The sequence below is a fragment of the Esox lucius genome, chromosome 18 (assembly GCF_011004845.1).
Source record: "Esox lucius isolate fEsoLuc1 chromosome 18, fEsoLuc1.pri, whole genome shotgun sequence".
In the NCBI taxonomy this organism is placed as follows: Eukaryota; Metazoa; Chordata; class Actinopteri; order Esociformes; family Esocidae; genus Esox; species Esox lucius.
This window is the reverse complement of record NC_047586.1, coordinates 5,120,846-5,145,431: the sequence shown is the minus strand read 5'-3', so window position 1 is coordinate 5,145,431 and position 24,586 is coordinate 5,120,846. Positions and strand designations below refer to the sequence as shown.

At 46.5% G+C, this 24,586-nt stretch overlaps 1 protein-coding gene across 3 annotated transcripts in view; it reads right to left on the bottom strand.

Moving 5' to 3' along the window:
• Positions 1-24,586, bottom strand: part of LOC105023115 (leucine-rich repeat-containing G-protein coupled receptor 5) — a 75,100-nt gene that overhangs the window by 37,198 nt on the left and 13,316 nt on the right. For all 3 annotated transcript variants that reach the window (XM_029114483.2, XM_029114484.2, XM_029114482.2), the window contains exons 2-3: positions 9,717-9,788; positions 2,453-2,524 (exon numbers count right to left, since the gene is read on the bottom strand). In XM_029114483.2, coding sequence (XP_028970316.1) covers positions 2,453-2,524; positions 9,717-9,788 — 144 coding nt within the window. The remainder of the gene's footprint in view (positions 1-2,452; positions 2,525-9,716; positions 9,789-24,586) is intronic.

Here is a 24,586-nt window from a genome sequence, read left to right as displayed (position 1 = left end):
GGAATTTAGGCTTAGAGGCAGATGTGTACTTCTCCTTCTTTCACTCGCTCTCTCGTTCGCTCACACGCCCGTCTCCAGCTCTCTCTGCCCGTCTGTTCGGGTTTGAATGAGCAGGAGATGAATGTAAACAAAGAAATAATTTAATGAGCTCATCTGATTGGCTGCGGAAATGTGTCACATTCCGACAGCTGTCCACAAACCTTCAACGTTGGTAGGGACTAGTGTTCAGCACTGGTGTTCAGAGTGTAGACTGAATGCGTGGTGATGCCTCTTCATCCAAAGGTTGTGAGTTTGCAGACTGGTCGTGGCCCTGCTGTTGGCAACTCATTTTTATGAAAAAAACAACTCTGTATAACTCAAGAAGACCTTAATGCATTTGCCCATTAATCTGATTGAGACTAAATGATTAATAGGCTTCAATGGAGAATTCTCATTTACGATCGAAGGCAATTACGTTTCAAAAAATTATGCTGTGCCACTAAGCGATTAAATGTGATTCAATAAAGTAGCACATTGTGACAAAACTTGATGGGTGAACGATGTCTCTTGCTTTTGAGAGCCGGCATTTTCAAAATGACGTTGATTGGCACAAGCATAGACGTGATAAAACCATTGACACGTTGCGCGTGAGCGTTTGTATGTGGTGCTGCTGTGTAGGCCGGTGGCCAGAGGCACTCTGTTTAACTCTGTAATGCGGCGCAGAAACACCCAGGCTACACACCCCTATCGCCAATATGCCGCGGCAACATCAGGGCGACAGCGTGTTTATCGAGTTTGGGCCCGACCGCTGTCATGTTCGCAGCATGCTCGATGATCACGCAGGAGTTTTCCAGCCCCTGCTTCATGACAAGCTTTGAAGGAGCTCTGTGGCATCTAAAGCCGAGCTGTAGTCGACGAACAGCATTCTCACATATGTGCTCCAACCCCAACCCTGAACCTCAGGAGAGACGATGACACAACATCTTTCCAAAAAGCTTTTTTTTATCAAATTGGGAAACAATGTGTAGGTTAATGTACATCTAACTCACGAGGTGGAAAAATAAGAATTCTGTTTTGGGCCCACTCTTGTAACACATCTCCTTGAAAATGTGAAAAGGGAAAAGGCGAGGAGGTTGTATAGCGGGAGCAACATAGAGAATACAGGCCAGCTTCTCTCAACGTGACAAATTACATGGTTCAGAAATGTGGTTCAATTTAAAAAATGACAGTTTTGCAGGAAATTTACTTCTACAAAGCACATTTGCTTGCAATATTTGCTCAACATATCTCAAAAATAATTGTATTTACTTTTACGAGGGCCACACTGGGGGGTTAGATGTTTCTGGATCCAGGGTAATAAATTAAAACAATGCCTGAGACTTAACATGTGTATTTAGATATACTACTCTACAATTTTAGGGACTGCAACTGATTATGTCAAGTACTCACATCAAAGATGTCTTATTTTACAAAGAACGTGCGGCACCACCAAAGAGTTCAGCTTTAACGTCTTTGCTCTGTTAGACGGGTTAAATGACAACTCCATCTCACCACCAGTAAAAAAAATATGTTGAAATCCAGTCAGTAAGTGAAAAATGATTGTACAGAAATTGTTAGGGACTTGTAGTTTGAAATGTAGTTTCAAATATAAAATGTGTTAACAGAAGTTGGGTTGATACATCAAGGATTTGGGAGCGAGAGAAACAGCAAACTAGAAAGGGGCAACTGGTTTGCAGAAACATACCGATAGATGTTGATCGTCCTGGTTCCTCCCTTCTTCCCAAATATCATTCCTTTCCTTACTCTTTCCAAAGTCTCTCTCACAAATGTCTTCCTTAGGACGCCTTGAGCTCTCAACACACCACAAGACACTGAAACGACTTTATCTGCTGTAGGTAAAACTAGGCTCCCAAATGGAACTATATCACTAGTTAGGGCCCAGATTTTGCCCAGACCTATATTGCGGTTGTGGCAAAAAGAAGTGCCCTTCGCAGACAGTACAATTTTGGGACGCGACCTGGGAAATATGGGTCGATCAATCCACAAAGCACTTCTCAGGCAATTTCAGTCAAGTGGCAAAATTGCTTTTCAATAACCTCTTTTAACACCAATTACTATGAATTACCCACACATTTTCCCAATTAAATCTCCCTGCAAATCATCTGATCCTTGCCCAAGGTTCTTTCTGTAGAGACAGAGAGGTAGAGGGAGGAGGAATGACCTCTGGGTCACTGCACTGTAAAATCCCTTCTGCTGAGAAAACAGAGCTAATCGTCTCCGATTTTTGGGGGGCGAGAGAGACCGACACGTAGGAGTGGGGGAGAGGGGGAGACAGAGGGGGGGAGACAGAGGGAGGGAGACGGAGAGAGAGACCGAGGCACAGTAGTGAAAGAGAGCTGGAGGAGAGAGGAAGGGAAAAGGAGAGGCAGAGGCAAGAGCATGGTATGAGATGGAGAGGGAGAGGGTTACTTACAGCACTTTCAGATTGAAGAGGCCGGAGAACGCTCCTTTGGGAATGTGCGTCAGATCGTTGCCTGCAAGACGTCTGTGAGAAGAAGAGACACAAAAAAGATGATTGAATAATAAGCAGGCCTATGTTTTGCCATGTGGAGCTAATTTCACTGAAATGAAGAGAAGATGGATACTAGATAGATACTACTTGGTGCCAATGAGATTGATCCTCTGTTTTTCTTACTCTTCTTCTTCACATCAACATCGTTAATCAGATAACAGCAGTTTGCTTCCCAAATGGCTTTTTAGTGCATTACTTTGGACTAGCACATAATTTGACATGTCTTGCCATCAAAGTATGCCCCCATATTACCGTATTTAATCAATGTTTACTCTCTAGGTTTCTTCCTAAATTTCGGCCTTCTTAGGGAGTTTTTCCTAGCCACTGAAATTCAACACTGTTGTTGCTTGCTCCTTGGGGTTTCAGGCTGGGTGTTTTGTAAAAGCACTTTGTGACAACTGCTGATGTAAAAAGGGCTTTATAAATACATTTGATTGATCGATTGATTGACACACTTGCCCTTTAAAGCTTTTGACTGGTATGGTACAAGTATCCACCAAACAGCTTTTAGCAATCTGGTTCCTGGAATTAGAACTCTGCTTTCACCATCGGCCCCGTTCAGTACTTTACACCGCAGACTTCTCCAGTGGAAAACAGCGGAGGAGAGTTCCGGAAGTCTCTGCTGGTTTCAGTCCGTTTCGCTCCGTCCGGCGCCTTCTTCAGTGCAATGAGGTCTCGGGTACACGGCGATGTTCTGTCTTAGAGTGCGGGCCGGTACCAGCGCCATCTGCCCCAACATTCCTCAAGCCTGATGGAGTCAGGTCGAGCGGGAGGTCAGGGATCCGTAAATACCCAGGGTGCACTTTTCTGTGTTCTGCCACAGTGGTGCTGTTTCTGACAAGGTGGTGCGGAATATCGCCTTCGCTGGGAAACACTGCCCTGACCACAGCTCTGGAAATTTGACCACTCCGATCTTTAGTCTACTCTGTGTGTGTGTGTGTGTGCGCGCGCGTGTGTGTGTGTGTGTGTGTGTGTGTGAATGCGTTTTCTAGCATCATGTTCTGGGCTTCAGACCCGGGGTCAGACTCAGTCCAGTTCTTGAGGCTGGAAAGCAGTTCATACCCCCCGCCACCCCAAATGTTCCTGCTGCCTCCTCCTCCTCCTCCTCACCTCCCTGCCTCCTCCTCCTCTTCCAACGCCTCATCCAACATCCACCTCTCACCTGACACAGCTGCTCCCCCTGGCTCCTGCTCTACTGGCCCAGTCCCAGGCAGCACCCTCGTGGGACGCCTATGAGCACTGGTCAACCGGAGGGCAGGGAGTCTGGAGGCCCGGTTAGTCTGACTCTGTCCTGTTGAGTCTGACTCTGTCATGGTGAGTCTGACTCTGTCATGGTGAGTCTGACTCTGTCATGGTGTGTCTGACTCTGTCATGGTGTGTCTGACTCTGTCATGGTGAGTCTGACTCTGTCCTGGTGAGTCTGACTCTGTCCTGGTGAATCTGACTCTGTCCTGGTGAGTCTGACTCTGTCCTGGTGTGTCTGACTCTGTCCTGGTCTGTCTGACTCTGTCCTGGTGTGTCTGACTCTGTCCCTGTTGAATATGACCCTGTCCTGGTGTGTGTGACTTTGTGGTGTAGTGGTTTGAGACTTTTACTGTTGGTTTGAATTCAGATTCAGACCTCTCTCAGGTGAAAATGGATCTCAACTCTTTCACAACCTCATGATTTCATTGCAATTACTTGACAGAAGCTCCTTTTATTATCCTTCAATTAGAAATGACGCAGTGGTGAAAATATAACTTCAGTTGTTCATGATGGTTTCACACATAAGTTCTGATCCACAGCTGGATTCAGACCCTGGTTATTTGTTACGTCATATTTGAAAGTCATTTCGTCCAGTTGGATTCATATAGACAAATGTCAGACGAACTTAAAGGCATGAACAAAACAATAAGGTCATGCAGGTCATTGGTTTTGCTTATTGGTTTACAGTTTTTCATGTTACTTCCATCAAGGATCATCTATAAGCGCAGCTTGACTGCCCCAAACTATGCATTTATCTTTGGTCTTCCAACACCAAGAAATAGGAACATTGAGTATATCACATTGGATCCAAAATGTGTGGCCACTCATCAAATGACCACACAAAACATCAACAAATGGTACTGTGTTCATGTCATCAACCCGTTACGGTCAAACAAACAGTAGGACGGCACACCTCTGGTTCATTGGACCCGCGTTATGAATCATATCAAAACGGTCACCACCCTTTTTGAGCAAACCATGTGAGATGTGCGTTGACCTTTCCGAGGGTGGACAGGCTGTTGACATCGAACCAGCTAAACTAACGGGTCAAACGTGCCAGAACTGTACTTGCAAATTTCTGTTTATTGGTGTTTACAGGCATTCTGATGCTTTGTTGGACAGGAATGTGGTGAAAGACAGAGGGAGTTTTCTTTAGGAAAGAGAACTGATCCGAGTTCAAACCCCTGCTGCAGTCGTAGATGTGGACTAGGCCACTAGAAGACCACTGGCCACACTCCAAATCCAGCCCATGTGAAAAACACCAAATTCCACCAAATGTGGATATTTATTGTTGAAGGTTACAGCATAAAGCACATGCATCCGAGTGCCGAGAGCTGCTCAGCATTTGATAACAGCAAAAACAAAAGGGGACCAAACTAAGTTTCACCGTCAATTCCATGTGGTCAGCGTCGCGTGAGGACAAGCCGACCTTTCAACGAGCGGTCAGAGAGCAGACTGGCAAAACAAACACTTCACACACATGAGGATCCTGACGTGGGGTTGGGTACACACACACACACACACACACACACACCATACAGAAACACACACCCATATACACAACACACACGAAACATAAACACATACACGGTACATACACACACACACACACACACACACAAACAGACTACCACAGTTCTGATAAATGTAACGGCTGTATATTGTACTAAGATACTCAACTGTTTGGAAATTTAAAAAATCCATCAAATATTGTCTGTATCGTAGCCCATATGCTAAACCATAATGACAGACAGAAAGCCAATGGAATCCAGACATTTTGGTCTGACTGCAGGTGTTCAGTTGAATGTTGCTCCTTTGAAATGTCGCGGAGCCATATTTATAACAATAACGTATGGAATTCCTCTCCATCCAACAACGTCCTCCTAAGGTATCACCTCAAAGACCTCAATTTGTAACTGTCGCTTGGCAAGCTCCAGTCGGCATTCGACATGGCTTGTTCCGAAGAGCTGCAACGTTGTCAATGGTTGATGTTGTCTAGAATATACATTTAAAAAAAAGGTGGAAATACTTTGAGCTAAACTTGCTCAATGGTAAAGTATGAGAGAAAATACTTGTGCGTTGATAATCGTTCGAATGTTTCTGTTTTGAAAGCCATCATTAAAGTGTCAATTCAGTAGAGACAAGTAGATGACAAACTTCTCAAAAACACTGAAATGGAGGCAAAGAGAGACTTGTTTTCAGGTGTGCATGGCTTGAGCCTCGCTATACACTAACACCAAACACACAAGCACGCAGGCACGCACACACGCACGCACTAACCAGAGGCTTGACTCAACAAGCCTTCTTACCGGACACAGTTCATTACCGAAGGCTCTATTATAGCGGAAACGCCACAAACCAGAGGTGTATATTCAGGTGGGCGTGGCTTGAGCCACTACACCTACACAAACACCCACACAAACACACACGATTACTTACATCATCAAGTTTCATAAATATTGTGAAAGCATGGCAACTGGTAATATACGGTTATGTTATTGTCCAATAATGCATTTATTGTTCCCACAGACTAAATCTAACAAAGCAGCTATACAAAGCTTATTATGCCACTCAGAAACCTCTTCGTTCTGGTGTAAGAACTGGAATCCAAGCCACCTTCATACGCTCAGCCCCTCATTCTCTCCCAAACCAAAATGGCAGTTCACGCCTTACACCGGTCTGTCAGTCCAACCCTAAACCTAACCCCTGGAACTAGGGATGTGAAATCACGTTTTAGTTTATTTGGCAAAAGATGCATCAACGTTGTAGTTACTGGAATGTCAAAACGCTGCTAAACTGGAGATTTAAATGAAGCTTGAGGATTCTACAATGTTGGTTTAACAATAGCCGACCCCCACTCGCCACTGCAGCTGTTCTTTCTGGAGTTCGGCTCATAAAACTGAAGTTGGAAAAGCTGCAAGTACAGATTATTATTATTTTTATTATTATAAAGTGTGCAAGGCTCCCGTTTAAGCAGAATTACCTACTGAGCTCAGTTTTTTTCAAGAGCCATTTAACAAAGTGTAGCTAGCTATTTATATATATTTGTTAATCAAATGCATTTATTTGGGCTCATTTGCGAACCGTAAAGAGCCAATCCTACCATGCGGTATACTTAGCAATTCATGTACCGTTACAGCCCTAACCAGTTCAGAACTTTGGAAGTGAACAATTACTGCCTTGGTTCTATTCAGATGCAAAATATTTGGGTTCCAACCTTGATTACAATAAATGACCACATGTGTCAAATAGCCACCATGTTCAAAGTTACATCTGAGCCAACATGTATGCTTGGGAAGGTGGCATTGAACTTCAAATATTGGGAAGTCATTAACTTTCTAAAAGTCTTATTTTCTTTACAATATAAAGCGGTGTGTTGGAGTGGCTCTGTACTGTACAGTTAACCTAATTATGTTGATGAACTTACTATTCATAGTAAACTGAAAAGAGAGAGGGCAAAGAGAGGCATGGAGAGAGAAATGGAAAAAGGAGAGGCAGAGGCAGGGAGAGGGAAAGTTAGAGATAGAGAGAAAGGGCGGGAGAGATGGAGAGAGAGAGTGCGAGATAGTTAGAGAGACTGAGCTCAAATTACTAAATACTTACTCTATTCCTGGCACTGTACCTACAACCACTACTACTCTTTCACTACACCCTGAGACAGTGTTTCACTACACCCTGAGACAGTGTTTCACTACACCCCGAGACAGTGTTTCACTACACCCTGAGATAGAGTTTCACTTTACCCTGAGACAATGTTTCATTACACCCAGAGACAGTGTTTCACTACACCCTGAGACAGTGTTTCACTACACCCTGAGACAGTGTTTCACTACACCCTGAGACAGTGTTTCACTACACCCTGAGACAGTGTTTCACTACACCCTGAGACAGTGTTTCACTACACCCTGAGACATTGTTTCACTACACCCTGAGACAGTGTTTCACTTTACCCTGAGACATTGTTTCACTACACCCTGAGACAGTGTTTCACTACACCCTGAGACAGTGTTTCACTTTACCCTGAGACATTGTTTCACTTTACCCTGAGACAGTGTTTCATTACACCCTGAGACCATGTCATGTGACCCCATACCACACTGGCACCATGTCCTACCAGCGGACCCGTGTACCAGAGCTGCTGGGAGATGGACATTGTTTCCATGCCTGCTGAATCTGCTGTAGGGGCACCCCCATAAACAGGTCTGTTTTAGCAACAACTTCCTGGTTCCAGTTCTGTGAAGATCTGCCGGGGAAACGGCCCGATGTCATCACTGCCGTTCATTATTGCATTAGGGGGAGATGGTATTACCGCTTTTAACGGGCCAGGACAGCTCAACTGCCCTGAATGCCCAGCATTCCTCACTGAATGGTCATGGCAGAGGACTGAGGAGTCGCCAACAGGAGAGTCGCACACACCGGTTTGTTTTTCCATTCTTGTTGGGACCCAAGACGTTACCCAGACATCCATGTTCCCTAGTCCCATCACCCTAACCTAAAAATCAATCACCTAACATTTATACCTAAACCTAACCTAGACTTGATACGTAACCATAACTGGTTGTCTAAACCTGTCTAAACCTGGAACTAACCCCAATTGTAACACTATGTCAATAGTTTAGGTTTTCCCTAAACCTAACCCTTGAGCAGGAAGTTGTATTTACCCTTAGTGGGAACTGGCTAAAAAACCTGCAAGTACATATGGACCACATAGTCACCACATCACAGCGAGACCACATTCCCAATGCAAAGCTAATAATTAAGCGAGAGCAGTAATGGCTGTCCAGTGGTGACAGTCACATTTTCCTCAGGTCAAACAGATGAGGACTGAGTGAATCATCGCGGGCCAAACGGATCCTCTGCACTGCATTATAGATGGACTGCAGAGACCTGGAGAGCTGCCAGACGTCATCTAAATTCCAGGCAATTACGTAAAAATCCAGGATAATCTGCAGAAACATTTAACTGAGAAGTAGACTACAGATGCCGTATGTTATCCTGAGCCAGTTTCTCACAACAGGAGAAGGGTCCCGCAGTCAAGGAACACGGCAGGTGTTACATGTAATGGAACTAATGGACCCGTTCTGAAAGAGTTCATCCATTTTTTATAATAAACTTGCAACTATGTATTTATTGCTCTGCAGAAACATTCCTGCAGAGACATAATGGTCAAATTAGTACAGGGAAAGGCAATAGAGAGTCATTTGGGACAATGGCTCGTAGCCTGATGCCGTAGCTCTAGAATGGGTTCTAGAGTTCCGTCAGGTTCTCATTAGGGAACCGCTCATTGTCTTTGAAGCAGAACCCAACCAAGAAAAATCTCAACGGAATTTCCGGAGTTTTTCAATTTAACAACTCCCACAACAAGTCAGAGCAGTTGCTTGAACACACTTCAGAAAATAAAAGCAAGGGGGATTTGAATGTCCCATTTTGAGTGTGTGTGTGTGTGCGCTCGTGTGTTTTTCTGGATGTGGGCCGTCAGGCTGCCTGTGTTGATGGTGGTGGAGGGAGCACGCCTCCTCTGCTCCTCAGCTTGTTGGAGTAGAGGATAGTAGTTGGGTAGTTCCTGTCAGTTGTCTCAGTATGTCTCAAAGGACATCCAGACCAGCTGCTACAGGACTCTCCAACACCCTCCCCTCCCCTTCCAGCCATTCATGCCTAACAGTTGCGTAAGACAGTGTGCAATAAATATACGTACAGCTCCCTCCGACCTCAACGCAGAGCTGTCATGCATGGTCTGGATAACAATTGCTTGCGTTACGAAGATTATGAGATTTATCGTAATTGTTTGACGCGAACACCACAGGAATGAGACCCGGGCCACGACGAGGGGCAGAGACAGACAAGTTTCCCATTGGCTATGAGGCCGAAATAGGACCCCATTGTGTATCCAATCTGTTAAGGAAGTGGTTGTCATACTCACAGCTCCTCAAGGAAGTGTAGGTTGGACAGGGCGCTGGAGGGCAACAGGGTCAGGTTGTTCATACTCAGATCGCTGTGGAAGGGGGAAAGAGAGAGAAAAAGAAGAGAGAAAGAAGAGATTAACAAGACGTCACAACACTTTCCCGCCGGTTCTGTTTAAACATCACGTGCCTAAGATCAGAAGGTTCAGTAGAACAGTTTTAACACAATCACTTGATAATTCATCTCCCCCCTCTCCGAATTTCTGCACATTTCCTGAAGTCAGTTGTAACTTAATGCGTGTGTGTTTTATATTTCTCGTAGAGACACACACTTCAACAGCCCCCAGATATGACAGTAACCTAGTAGTAGGTTACAACACGGTTAAACAATATCTCAAATGTCTTCCTCTCTCATTGTCTGCTATCTCTCAAATCTCCCCCTTATCAGCCATTTCAACAGAGCCAGGTGCCTTCTGTGGTTTGGTTGTCCGGAAGCCCCTGGAACAAAATCCAATTGTACGGCCCCATCCCTTTTGACTTCACAGGTTACATCAAAGGGATTGTCTGGGAGTGGCGAGAGGAACGCAAAGAGACGGAGTCAACACAACAGTTTAATGAGACACATGCACATGAAAAGGTGAACCCGAGGCGAAACCGAGGTGAAACCGAGCCGAAACCGAGGCGACCGCATTCCCCCGTTGTGGCGACACGGTGGGGACCGGGCAGAGTCAACACCAGGCCGGCTGATGACGCAAAAGGCGAGGCCACAATCGTGAAAAGGGACATTGAGAAAAGGAGGGGAGGAAAAAACAGGTGAAAGCAAACGTTAAAGGAGGACTGTGTACAAATTGCATTGTAATACCAAATACATGTCCATCCTATATTTGCAGAACTAGTGGCATGATAGTGCTGCACAATATTTAATACATTCTACAGCCTGCTAGGTATCCCACCATATAGTGAATAGTGAGCCATTTGACCCTCACAACGGACCCAACGAAATGGCATAGTTTAACCACGTGACACCAACAAGGGGTCTTAACATAAAGCTCAGTCAAATATATAAAGCAGCTCTCAGACCAGCTGTGTGTGTGTGTGTGTTAACTACACTACAGCCATGGCCGTGGGATCCAAACAGACTGTAAACCGTTGTCTTGTGGGTATGCCCAGTGGCTCCTTATTCCCCATGTACTCCACTAGTTTTGACCAAATCCAAATGGTCAGGAGTGCACCAGTGAGCGCTACAGGAGCGGGGGGCCATTTCGGGACACTAAAATGTCTCCCAAAGATATTAGTTAGAGCCACGGGTGGACGGCATGTCTCAGCTCGGCATATAAAATACATTTTCTAAAGAAAATACTAGAAAACGAGCCCCACAATGAGACATCGATCAAACAATCGTTAAGAAATTCCAGCTTCAGTAGCGCCAAGGTGAGGGCAAATGCACACACACGCATTGCTTCGGCCCTCCTCACGCCAGAACGACAGGGCCTGCCATTCACACGACCACAACAGCAAACCGCCAACACCCACAACTGCCTGTCCCCGACAAGTCAGGGGTCCCCATCGTGAGCAAGAGGCAAACGGTGACCCAGTCAAACTGGCCAATTATCTTTGTGTCGTCAACGGTCGCTTTTCCGTGTATCCACCCCCGGATGTTGTTTTACGAGAAGCTGAAACGCAGCATTGTGGGTGAGTCTGAACGTCCTCGGGGTGGGGCCGGCCTCCCCCAGCAGGACTCAGTCTTATTTAGAGCTCCACCGCTTGTTTGTGTTGGAAGGCAGTCAAGGTCTGCTGTATTACAGTAGGCCACACGAATGCATGGGCACGTGGAACTCACATTAAAACAAGAAATATTGGTGTGTGTGTGTGTGTGTGTGTGTGTGCTCGTGTGTGTGCGTGTTAGTGTGTGTGTGTGTGTGTGGTGTGGAAAGGGCATGTAATTGCGAATCCAATTTTCACCTACACGGTCGTTGCACACAGCCAGTCTGCTTTCTCAACACTGGCAATATTGTTGTTTTGACAAAACCTCAACTGGCAGAAGGTAGGCCTTAAAAAAAAAAAAAAAAAAGTGTTTAATTTCAGAGCTGTCTTTTTTCTTTCTTACATGGCCAAAAGCGAGACTGAATGAGGAAGCCAGAGGAAGACTGAATGTGGAAGCCAGAGGAAGATCTGGTGGTCACATGGTGAGAATTCATGACTTGCGTAATTTTAGTCAGAAAACTGGGATCAATATCACCGCTCCCATGATAAGTGATGTGGGATCTTTAGTGACCGCGGAGACACCAGTTTCATGTCCCGGGCCAACTCACAGGACCCCGATGGAACGTCCCCATCACCGGCCTGAAGCAGTGGGATTCAACACTTCGACCGGAGGGAAGAGCGCCCCCTACTGTCCCTCCAACACCCCTTCCAGCAGCATCTGGTCTCCCGCCAAGGGACTGCCCGTGACCGAGCCAGCCTCGGAGCAGAGGCAGCGGGGGTGGGAGTGGGAGCAGGGTGCTTCATACGCAGGACTTCCTGGGTGTCGTGAATTCATTACATACTGGGCCACTTTCCACCGGTTCTGCATGGCTCCTGTTAAAAGTAGGGTACTATGAGGGGAAGGGGGTTGCCATTTGGCACGTCAGGGGTGTGTTTAAATCAGACCCATGGCGACAGGAAGAGGAACAGGGTCCTGCTGCTTGCTTTGCTCATTGGGCCCCGCTGTCATTGGGCCCGTTGTCATTGGGTCCGTTGCCAGGTCCCACCAACAGGGATCTCTGAATTACATTAAATATGACAAATGGGCCTTAACTGGAGTGTGTAATGAGATCTGACCAGCCGGCCCAGCCTAGCCTCAGGGACGATGGGGTAAGACGGAGGAGGAAGACGCCTGCAACACACACACACACACACACACACACACTGAGTGGGCGGACGCGGGCTCCCTCCTCTCCTCTCAGTCCGTCGCTGGGCTTCCTCACACAGGAAACGAGCATCCCATCCGGGCCTCGCTCCAATCAAACGCTACAGCAGAACCCAGAGCTGAGGTGATTAGGACATGCTGAGGAGAGAAGCGGGGGCTGAGAGGTGATCTTCGCTCGCACTCGAGTGTGTGTGTGTGTGTGTGTGTGTGTGTGTAGCAAGGAGTGTTGTTGAGGGGACAGAAGGGGGGCAGGGAGCGGCCAATTTCACGACTCCTCAGTGTCTTTCCCAAGGGTCTAAAGTATCCATGCTGATTCTCTCTGAGGAGGGGGTGGTGAATTGCATGCAGCTGACACAAGTCAGTAAGGCCCTCCTCTCTAAAGGACCAGTGGCCTCTGTCCCGCTCTCCCTTTTCTATCCCACACTTTCCTCTGTGGTTTCCTCACTCTCCTTTTTGTCTTACTCCCTCTTTACAAATGCAGAGAAGGACAGAGAGGGAGAGAGAGAGGGATAGGGAGAGAGAGAGAGGGAGAGAGAGAAAGAGAGAAGTCACCAAAACAATGACTGGCTTGTATCCAGGTTACTTACAGTCTGGACTGGGTTGGGTGATACTTATCAATATTGTCTAGCTTCTTTTGGCTCCAGTGAATAGCCAAACCGATAGACGGAGTCATCGTGTCTGCAAGGTGCACAATGGACAAGTGGAGGGGAAACAGATAGGCCTTAATTTGTTTGACGTAGTCAATGCAATTAAGGGCATTATGTCCCTGCTTGACTCAGGATGGTTGTGTGCACCAGCCGGTAGGACAGACCCACTCACAAGCACAGAGCCACCCAGCGCAGACTGAAGGCTTTTGGGCAAAGCCTAAAAAAGACAAAAACTATTCGCTGCGTCACAAAACCTTATCCAGTTATTTATAAAAATTACCCAAACTAAATCTCGCCGACGCTGCCCAGTCATAACATAGCGGTAGGTATTCGAGCACTCCTCAGCTTAACGGAGGTTTCCGATCGGCCGCCAAAACCAACTGCTGGGTTTTCTGTTACACCACGCTGCAGAACAATAAAAACGCTGGGTTTGGACTCATCGGGTTTCTTACGGATGACAACAGCAGATTGCCCCGTCTGGGCAGCAGACGCGTCGCCGTAGAAACGTGTAACATCTGGCACTTTCACCCCCCCCCCCCAACGAGCAGGGTTAGGGTGACAGGGGAGGGACACGGCAGCCCCGGCCGTGTATCAAGTAGCACACTATTCCCTACCTAGTGTGCACTATTCCCTACCTAGTGTGCACTATTCCCTACCTAGTGTGCACTATTCCCTACCTAGAGTGCGTCTCATAGTCCAGGCCTATAGGGGACTGCCTAGTGGACAGGAGTTCCCCTACTTGGGGAGCAGGGTGGCGTTTGGGACACGGCCCCCATGTGAGCCCCCTGGGTCACTTTGCCCTGCGAGGGGCAGCGGCTGGTGTGCTGGTACATCGGACCAGCTCCGGTTCTGGCAGAAGGGGCTTCACCCAGCGCCGGCTCAGGGTCCAGTTACAAGGCTCGGGTGTACACACACACACACACAGACTCGCACACACACACACACACACACACAACACACAGACGTACACACACACACACACGCGCACACACACGCACACACCCATACAGACAAGCGCCCACAGTGAAACTAACATCCACACATATACAGACACACACACACACACACACACACACAAAAACAGTGAAACAAACAAACCACACATATACAGACACACACACACACACACTGTATCCTGAAATGTACAGAAACACCCAATGGACCGACCCGGTAGACAGCGGTGAGACCATCGGGCGCTAATGTGGCGCAGCTCGCGGTCGCCAGACGCATGGAGCTTTATTGAAGTCACACGGTGACTTGTGCAACATGCACAGTCAATTACCGTTCACCATAGGTTAACAGATTTACGAGGTGAGCAGAATGTTCCACCTCAATAAAGCTCCGCTTTACAACGGACACATTGAGGAGAACCAGACCCCGCGTGGTCTGAACACGGTCTTCTGACCGCTCGCAAAAGGAGCAAAGACCCTTTACCACGGACAAGCATATTCCCCTGTTAAGAGCAATGAATCAATACTTAGTATTGCTCTGTATAAACGACATCTAAAAATGGAAACAAACAAAGCTGGCAGTCACTCCGGCCGGTCGGGGTTTGACAGATGGCCTGCTAGAGGTACACGAGGCCTGTGTTAGTGGGTGTGCGTTCACACTAATTTCTTGTTTGGGCTAGTAAAACGTAATCACCCCCGACTTTGTCAGCAACGGGTGGGTGAATGGGGCTCTAGTTGAGCCCAAAATTGGTCTAGACAAATCTCCAACCGCTTCTCACCACATAAACATCGCGTGTGTTTAATGGGTCTCCACACTCACTACTTCTGACCGTATCAATCCATGCTGGGTGACGTGTCATGACAGGCGTGTCCCAAATGCTACCCTCCTCCCTGTTTAGTGCCCTACTTTCCACCAGAGCCCATAGGGTGGCCGTAGGGACCGGGTCAACTGTGGTGTACTCTACAGGGAAGATACATGAGACTCTAGAACATATTTCAGTACCAGTCCAGTCCCGAGGCTCTGAGCCCAGCTAGTCTCTCTCTAAAGCTCTGTCTGTCACAGGTTTGTTTTTTACTGAAGTGCCAATTACAACCGGCACCTTAGGACTTCGGAGTTTATTTATCCACCTGCACAGGTCGCAGTTCAGACGTGTTGGAGACCTCTTCTAAGATTAATTAAATTCTTTCTCCGGCGCGACGCTTGGACTTGCTGAGCGCCAGTTCTCTTTCATGGAAGGTAAAGAGAGCCACTGGAGCGGCGCACACATGCTGGGAGAGCTCAACAAACAACGCATGCCCCCCCCCCCTCCCCAAAACCACTGTTCTCTTTCTAGATAAATAACAAAATACAGGACGCAGCGGTTGATGAATCAGATGGTGAAATCAGCTTCTCAAACTAATTTCACACACAATATGCTTCCATGGTGTCTCGTACCACCAATTATGTGTCAGGGACTTATACAAACGGTGTTTTGTAGAGGCTGGAGACGAAAACATGTCATATCTCAAACAGTACCCTACATCATGCCCTAGCCTTGTTCCAAAACATTGCCCTGTATGGGGAACAGAGGGCCATTTAGGACACGGTTGTCTCCAGTGTTAATCCTTTCCGCCAGTTCTCTGTATCCTCTTGCACTTTAATCACCTCTCTATCAGTACTGGGCCCTATGGTGAGAGATCCATCGTCACCACGCGCACACACACACACACACACACACACCTCAGTGCCTGAGGAACCTATGGTGAGAGATCCATCATCACCATGCACAAACACACGCACGCACACATACACACACCTCAGTGCCTGAGGAACCTATGGTGTGAGATCCGTCATCACCATGCACAAACACACACACGCACGCACACACACACACCTCAGTGCCTGAGGAAATTACGGTGAGAGATCCATCATCAACGCACAGACACACACACACACACACACACGCCTGGGGAACCTATGGTGAGAGATCATCATCACCACACCCGCACATACACACACACACGTGCGCACGCACGCAGACTAATTCGCCCGGGGAGCCTACGGTGAGTTCTCCATCAGAGCCCAGCCAGAGGTGAAACACTGACAAGCAGAGTACAAACAGATTTGGACGAGGCGAATGCAGTAGAAGGAGGCCACGTCACAGCTCACGGTATGCGTACATACGACGTCTCCGAGGCCTGTGGATTACGCCCGCGTCGGCTTAAAGAACGTTCGTACCAAACGTCACCTGTGCTCCCACTCAAAGGTTCCCCCGCTTTCGAAGGGGAACCCGTGGGCAAAGGCAGTGTGCTACGTTGACAGCACGGGTGCCTTTTGGTACAAACATTCTTCCCTGCCATGACCCGCAGGGGCACCGTGAACCAGGGGCCCAACCTCCACAGCTGCTATGGAGAGGGCCTCCAGGCCTCTGTGAAAGACGTGGCGGGGGGTGGGGGTGGGGTTGGAGCTGGACACCGGTCACTCCGTTATCCGTTGATGAGGTGACGGGGGCCGACGCGGGCGTAATGCACAGGCCTCGGAGACGTCATATGTCCGCCAACTGTGAGCTCCGACGTGGCCTCCTTCTACTGCATTCGCCTCGTCCAAATTGTGATCCTCTGTTTGTACTCTGCTTGTCACTGTGTCCGCTGTTTGGGACACGTCACACTCAGCGGGTGTTTTCCGTCTGCCGATGTGCATGGCAGCGCAGCACAGTGGACGTAACTGGGATGCGAGACAGGAAGCCATCACGTCCCAGCACACGTGTGCATTTTTAATCAGGAGCCATTTCTGTCCGTTCGGCAAATCTACTGAATTCCCAGCAACCCCGCCCCCCCCCCCCCCCGGGGCCTGCCAAGGAGTCGCCAAAAAGAAAAACCTGGGCAGTGGATGCGCCCCAAATCGCCCCCTATTCCCTGCGCGGTGCCCTCGTGTTGACCAGGGCCCGGGAATGCCCGGAGTGCTGCCCCATAGGGATTAGGGTGGGCTTCTGGAGGTGGCCCGTGTGACATGGGGGTGTGAGACGGGGGGGGTACTGTGTGACTACGTAAGTTCGGCAGGACATAAAAGAACCCTTTTGGCCCTGGTCCGCAACCTGCGTGTTTACGAGATCTCCTTTAGACGTTCAACAATCTTGTGTGTGGGTGTCTAGGAGAGTGAGTGAAAGCAAACACTTACAGCCCTGCTGAATAAAGACATCAAAGCCCCTGGGAAGAGGTTCCCCCGGGAGCAGATTGAAAGCCTCCTCCACTGGGATAAGCCCCAGGGCTTTGTACCCCACACCACGAAGCAGGCCCTTCCCTTCTCAGCACAGCTGCTTCTCCAGGGGAGGATTCACCCACGTTCAGCGTCAAGCCAACCCCCATCCTCTGCTGGCCCGGAAGAGAAGTGCCCCAGAGAGATGAAGTGTCTCTCGTGGAACCCGATTCACATGCCCCCTAGCAAATGTGTAACTCTGTGCCCAGGTCTAGCCAGAGGTAACGCTCGCGGCTTCAGTTATTTACACACCTGCCCACCGTAGACCAACCCTGTTTCCACAGTCCCATACTCTCCCTTCTGCTACCAACTGTCCAACTATGTAATGTAACAAATATACAGTCGCTCTCAAAATTGTGGCCTGGCCTGGAAAGTGACAACTGTTTGCTGTTTACATACTTGGACACATTGATATCTGACATAAATTCCGACCACAATCATTGATGATTTAATAATTCACACAAGAAAAGGTTTTACTTTATAACTGTTTATGCAATTTAAATAAACAGAGGTGCAATTTCCTACGGAAAGGGTTAGCACACCCTTACTTTAGCAAGCACATAAAACGGCTAAAATTTAAATCAGGTGCACCTAAATAGCTACTTGGTAGGGTCCGGCCTTGTTCCATAGATTAGACACTTGGTCTGGTTTGGCGTGAACCATATTGGCATGTGGTACCACATCACACTAAGATCAAAGGTCCTATCCTAGCCCTCAGAAAAAAGACTATTGATGCCCATGTGTCTGGGAGGGGTAACTAACCCATTTACATGCAATTCAAAGTACATCCCTCCACTGTCCGACGGACCATCAACAAATGGAGAATAGTCCAGACCACTGGCAATCTACATCAGACAGGTGACCCACACCAAATTCAGCCCAAGAGCTGACCGAAAGATGCACATAGAAGACACTCAGGCTAACATCACGGGATCAACACACTACTCTTACCACAATAATGTCAAAGTGCATGAGCCAATTATGAGAAAGAGACTGCCCAAACAAGGCCTTCGTGGAATGTCAGCAAAGAATAAGTCTCTGCACTCTAAAAAAATATATATATATATCAAGGCATGACTAACATTTGCCAGACAACACGTAGTTAAACAAAAACCTCTGAAACAATGTGCTCTGGACAGATCAATCAAAGGTGGTTGCAATTCCAGGCACAATATTTTTTGAAAATGAGAGAGAGAGAAAGAGAGAGAGAGAGAGATGGGGTGGAGAGAGAGAGATTAAGAGATTGTAAGAGAGACAGAGAGAAAGAGAGGAAGAGCATGGAGATTATAGCTTTACATTACAGCTTCTGTTTCATCTCCATGTAACATTACACACAAGTCATTTTCTGTATAATTAATTGGCTGATCCCTCCTGATGGGCAGCAGTGATCAGCCAATGACGTTGGCAACCATGTTGACTCTGTTAAAATGGTGGATGCCTCCAATTGTGATGTCTTTGGTAGAATGTGTTTGGTGTCCTACTAAACTGGACCCACCTTGTACCAAAATGTCGACTTCTGACTCACCTGTCCATAAAACATTCTTCCAAGAGTGTTGACAGGTGCATACTGGCTAACTTAAGTTTACTTTTTTAAGAACATGGAAAGATTTTGGAACTGGGGGAAAATTAACCAGTCAACATCAGTCAGTTAATAAATCACTTTTGGGTCACTTCTAAGGGATATATATGTCATGTATCTGGGTTTATAATATACATTTCAGGAAAAAATGTAGTGGGGAACAGAAGGGTTAAAATAAAGAGACCACTGCAAAACACTGCCAAATTCCACCTGCTCCAATCCTCACCACTCCTGCTTCACTCCACACACGTACTCTGGTTGATAATACACTGAACTTATCAGATTGTCCATCCGGACTGTACTTCTTATGTACACTTAAAATTCCTCTGAAATGCACTCCTTTACAGATACTTTATTGGGTCTGTCAAACCCGTCTGGTCTGGGCTCCTCTATAGGGGCTTAGCAGAGGTCTGCTAGGCAGTCGAAAGGTTATTGTAGAAAGCAGAAGGCTTTCTGAGACATTTCCAAAGAGAACATTTGCAAAGTGAGTAAAATAAATACTTTTAGATATCTTACATGAACTAATCCAATATGAAGTACTTCCATCAGAATGCAGACTCTAGTTTTTACCTTTGAAAACCAAGAGAAATGTAAGGTTTCCCTTATATTACACAGATGTATTTTTGTGACTCGCATTACCTTGTAAGCATTTGTGTATTTTGTGTGTGCGTTTGTGTTAATGTTTACAATTAACTTATCTTTATCCTATCTGAGCACACGCATCTGATGAAGTTCCTTCTGGAAAGTAATTAAAGTGAGCCTGTTCTTTAACAGACACGATTAGCGAGATTTCAGTCAGAAATGGTTTAACTAAAGATCATGACTTGGTTTAGGGTGTAACTGCACCCTGACTGTTTAACTGAGATACGCAGTGTTATAAAGATGCACTGAAGCCTGTCCCACTGGGTAGCGTATCCAAATTGTGTCATCCCCGACCTGTGAGGGGCCAAAGACTCCTGTATTTGTGCTTATCAGGTGGTAAACCACCCTAAACCACACATTCCAGTTCTACACATTGGTGTATTACGCAAATGGATAACCAACAGATTATGTTTTCAAATGTTTTCTGCATTCCATAGTTATAATAAGTTAGCAGACAACGTGAAATTTCCTGAAGAGATCAGTTGAGACTCATGTTGATCAGGCTGGCTTGCCAGGTAAAGTGTTTATCTCAGTGGCTAGATAGCTAGCAAATGTACAGTATACTCAGAAATAACGTAGTCAGCATGTGAATTAGTTGTATAGTTGGTAAATTGCCTAAGTATACTATTTATTTAGGAGTTAAAAATTGCTTGCTGATCTTGTTGCCGATTTTTTCTGACTCAAATGTGGTGGCTGTGGAAATGTGAAACTTGAGTCTGAAAGCAGGGCAGAGTTGCCAGGTTCCGCTGAAAGTTCTTGAACAATGACCACTCAAAATCCACCCAAAAGCCCAGTGAAGCGGGAATGTATGGGAGACAGCAACACTGAAGCAGAGATGTCCAGCTTCCCCATTTCACAGGCAGACCACTTAGAAGTTAAATAATCATGAAAGCAAATATTTTAACTACAAATACAACATAGACCAAATTAATAGGAGTTTCATGTTACCAAAGTCCTTACACCTTAAGGACTTTGGTAATAGACCACCATCTTTACTACCCGTGGTCCAAAACTACTTGCATGCTTTGTTTAAAAGGACAATGTTTTTACAAGTTAGTTACGTTTAGGTTTGGTTATCAATTAAAAGTTAGTTAAGTGCAAAATCAACAACATAGGGCACCACGTAATGGGATTTAGATGCAATCTAAATGCAGGGGTTGAGTCTATGATGGCAAGTTGATGGCAAGTTGACCGCACAGCAAAGCAGCCCCAACCCATAATGCCAACGCCTATATGCTTCATGGTTGATATGACATTCTTCTGTTCAAAAGTGTATTATCAACCAGAGTACGTGAGTGGAGTGGAGCAGGAGTGGTGAGGAGCGGAGCAGGTGGAATTTAGCAGTGGTTTGGATTGTTTGCCAAACTTGTCTCCCAGCCAGGCAATGTTTTAGCTTTATTGTATATATAATGCCACTTTTTGAGTCAACTCGCTGATGTTCAGGAAGTTGAGGTTACATTTTTTTTACCTGCCTGTGTTACCCCAGCAATGAGCAATAAGCATTATCTGCTCAGCATTTCCCATTTTCTTCATCAGCAGTCAGGGCAATTATCCTGCACTGATCATCTCTTGTGGATAATTACGATCTTCTCTCTTCTCAAAGCCATCAGTCCCGCACCTTTCTTGTGCATGTTTTGGTCTGCCTGTGTTGGAAAGGACCCGAGAAGGCTGAGTAATCAATCAAGTGTATTTTATAAAGCCCTATTTAAACCACCCGTTTTCGCAAAGTAATTACAGGGACACCCTGAAACCCCAAAGAGCAAGATATTCAGATGGGCACAGTGCCCAGGGACAACTCAGAGGAAGAAACCTAAAGAGCCTGTTGATTTATAATGTATTTGGTACAATGATAGCCATCCTAACCTGCCAAGTCTCTTGGCGAAAACGTAATTTATGAAATATCTGCCGCTGTTTTTGTAACCAGAGTCTTACGGCGTGTGGGATAGGAAAATCAATTGATGGAGGAAAACCAGTTGACAGTGAAGGCGAGGCTGGATGTGTATGAGTTGACAGACTTTGATCAACGGTGCATTCTTTCCTTTTCTTTTCAGGTGTTGCCGATCTGTCTTTCATGTCATTTAATTCTGGACATGTCAAAAGATAAAAAAATAAGCAAAAGTGAATGACGGATCAAAATTGCACTGTGCCCATCTCTCTGTACAGAACACTCAGCAGAACACTGACAAAGCCTACAGCATCTGAACCCCGAGGGGCAGCATGCACTCAGTGCCAATGCTGAGGCATTAACATAAAGCCTCTGCTCTTGTTGTAGCCTTGATTCTGACGCTCCTACATGCCGTGGCTATAATTCTATTTTTAAAATCGAGGCACCGCATTCCTCCTACGAGACAGAAAAAAAAAGATACACTTTTTTCCCCTTTGTGTTTTGATACGTTGCGTTTCACAGATAAGATGGTCTTGAAAAGAGTATTATGATTATGTGAGAAGGAGGACTCGTATTGTGGGTGACTCTCAGGGAGGTTGCTGAATACTGTCTTTAAAACACCATGTGAAATAGCACGCTATTACCTGTAAAGTGTACTACCTGGGCTGTAGGGTGCCACTTCAGACGCAGTACATTCCCTGAAGATAGAAGTCAGTGAATAGAGTAAAAGATTTGATTGTGGACGTAATATGGGGGGATTCATGACCACAGTCCTGTAGAAAAAACATTTTCCTTTTCTTTCTTTCCTTTGGGCTTGTCTCAAAACGTTTAGTCATATGCTGGTGGTGCTTTCAACAACTTTATACCAGGCTATTATTTGTTTGGAATGTGATTTTATCATGTGAGGACAAAGTGCAATGCACCCAGTACAAATGGACGGCAAATAGAGCTGCTTAGTCTCAACTAGAGGTAGCGATAAAATATCTAGCAACAATCTAGCAACAATTCATGATTCATGAACATAAATGTGGCTGTGCAAACAGAGTCCTGGTTATCATGGCGTTGTACAATGGAGGGCAAATAAGGGTTGATGTGGGTTAGGGAAGCCAAGACAACACGGGGCCACACAATAAGTTCAGCAACACAAAAACACGCCTGTCTTCATGGGGTGTCTCAAAAAAAAGAACATACAGTTTCACTGTTTCTCTTGAGCTGTTGTAGAAATAATTATGTTGTAATCACAACGTTGTACATACACCATGCTACATACAATGTTGTACATACACCATGCTACATACAATGTGGTACATACACCATGCTACATACAATGTGGTACATACACCATGCTACAAACAATGTGGTACATACACCATGCTACATACAATGTGGTACATACACCATGTTACATACAATGTGGTACATACACCATGATACATACAATGTGAAAACGAATTGTCATAGTGTTGAAATTTACCACGGCATGTTTGAGACGTACTACACAGGATTGTGGCCATCAATCGCAAGAAAATCCAGAAATTTGAGACAGTTGCGACACAATTGTCTTCACTTGCCAAACTCTGAGGGGGCTCTATTGAAAAAGGCGGCATCTCAAGCTATCGACATCTGGAAGTTTAAAATAATGTAGTATCTTAAGTCTTCTTCGATACATCTTGGAAAAAGTAGCGTAATGTAGACAAGCCCATTGTGTACCATTTGGGACACAGATTTCACCGATGTGTCCCCTGAGCTGTGCCGTCTACCTGCTCCCCTCTCAGGATGTTTGGAGAGGGTGTGGACACTTGGCTCTGGCAGGGTTCACCGAGAACATGTCGTCAGAGGCTCCAGCAGATGCCATGGCCCAGGGGCCCCATTCAAGGGCTGTCAAGCGTCCATCACCTAAGTGGTTGCTACCTGAAGGGCCCTTAATGAATGAGGCCCACTGATTGTTTGGAGTAGCTCCCGTCTCTTTCTCTCTCTCTCTCCCCCTCCCTCTCCCCTCGCTTGAGAGAGCAACAGGAGGGGTCAGGCTACTGACTCAGATCACAGCCCCCCCTCCACCTCCCCCTCCGTTCGTCTCCTTCATCCTTCATTCCTCCAATGCCTTTGCTTTCTCTCCAACCAGAAAAAAAGCTGCTGACAATTTTGCAGCAGCTGTAAAAACACATTTTAATTATCACTTCCTTTTGGTATTTCGTAATTAAACTCTGGATTGCTTTGCTTTGCCATGCAAATCCTTATATTTCTCACTGAGGCGCTTCGGTTGAAACAGTTTGATGGTGACAAGAAACAGTCCTGAACGTCAATTCGCTGTATTGAAGTTATGGCTGATACTGAAAAGATGCCAGAATCCAAGTGGCATGCACATTAGGCTAAGACCGAGTTTGTGAGTGTTCGCAGATGAGTTATTCTAGGGCATGCTGAAGTAATTCTTGAAACAGTTGTGGAACAAAAGCCGATGGGGAGAGTCTGTTGCATTCAGTCGCCGTCAATAAAGGGGGCCCAGCCCAGGACCTTTCTATAGACACACGCTTCACAGTACACTCCCCAGGGGGGGTGCCCAAAACAACCAAAGCCGGAGAGAAGAGAGAGGGAAGAAAAAGAGATGAAAAATAAAATTAGGGGCCACTGTAGAGGATTCTGGACACAGAACTCCCTTTCAAGGAAACGCCAAGCATTTGAATAATTAAATGACATTCGTCAAACGTGTGTGTGTGTGGGGGGGGGGGGGCTACCAAAAAAAAAAAGGATTCGAGAATGTGCGCTTTGGGGGCACTTTTAGCTTGAGGTCCTCCGCATGGTTCATTACCAGTAGAAATGACCACAGATGGACACCTCCTCCTCGCCCACCCGCTCTCCTTCAGAAGGGAGGAGCGCCTTGAGCATGCACCTTGTGTACACAGCCACCTCGCCAGCACCAATAAGTGCACCGAGACAAGTTGCAACAAAAGCCCTAAACACAGACATTCTCCGGCGCGACTCTGGCGCGACTCCCGGCGGCCATCTAATTGGTGCCGTATTCCGCGGCGCTCTACTTCTGACCACAG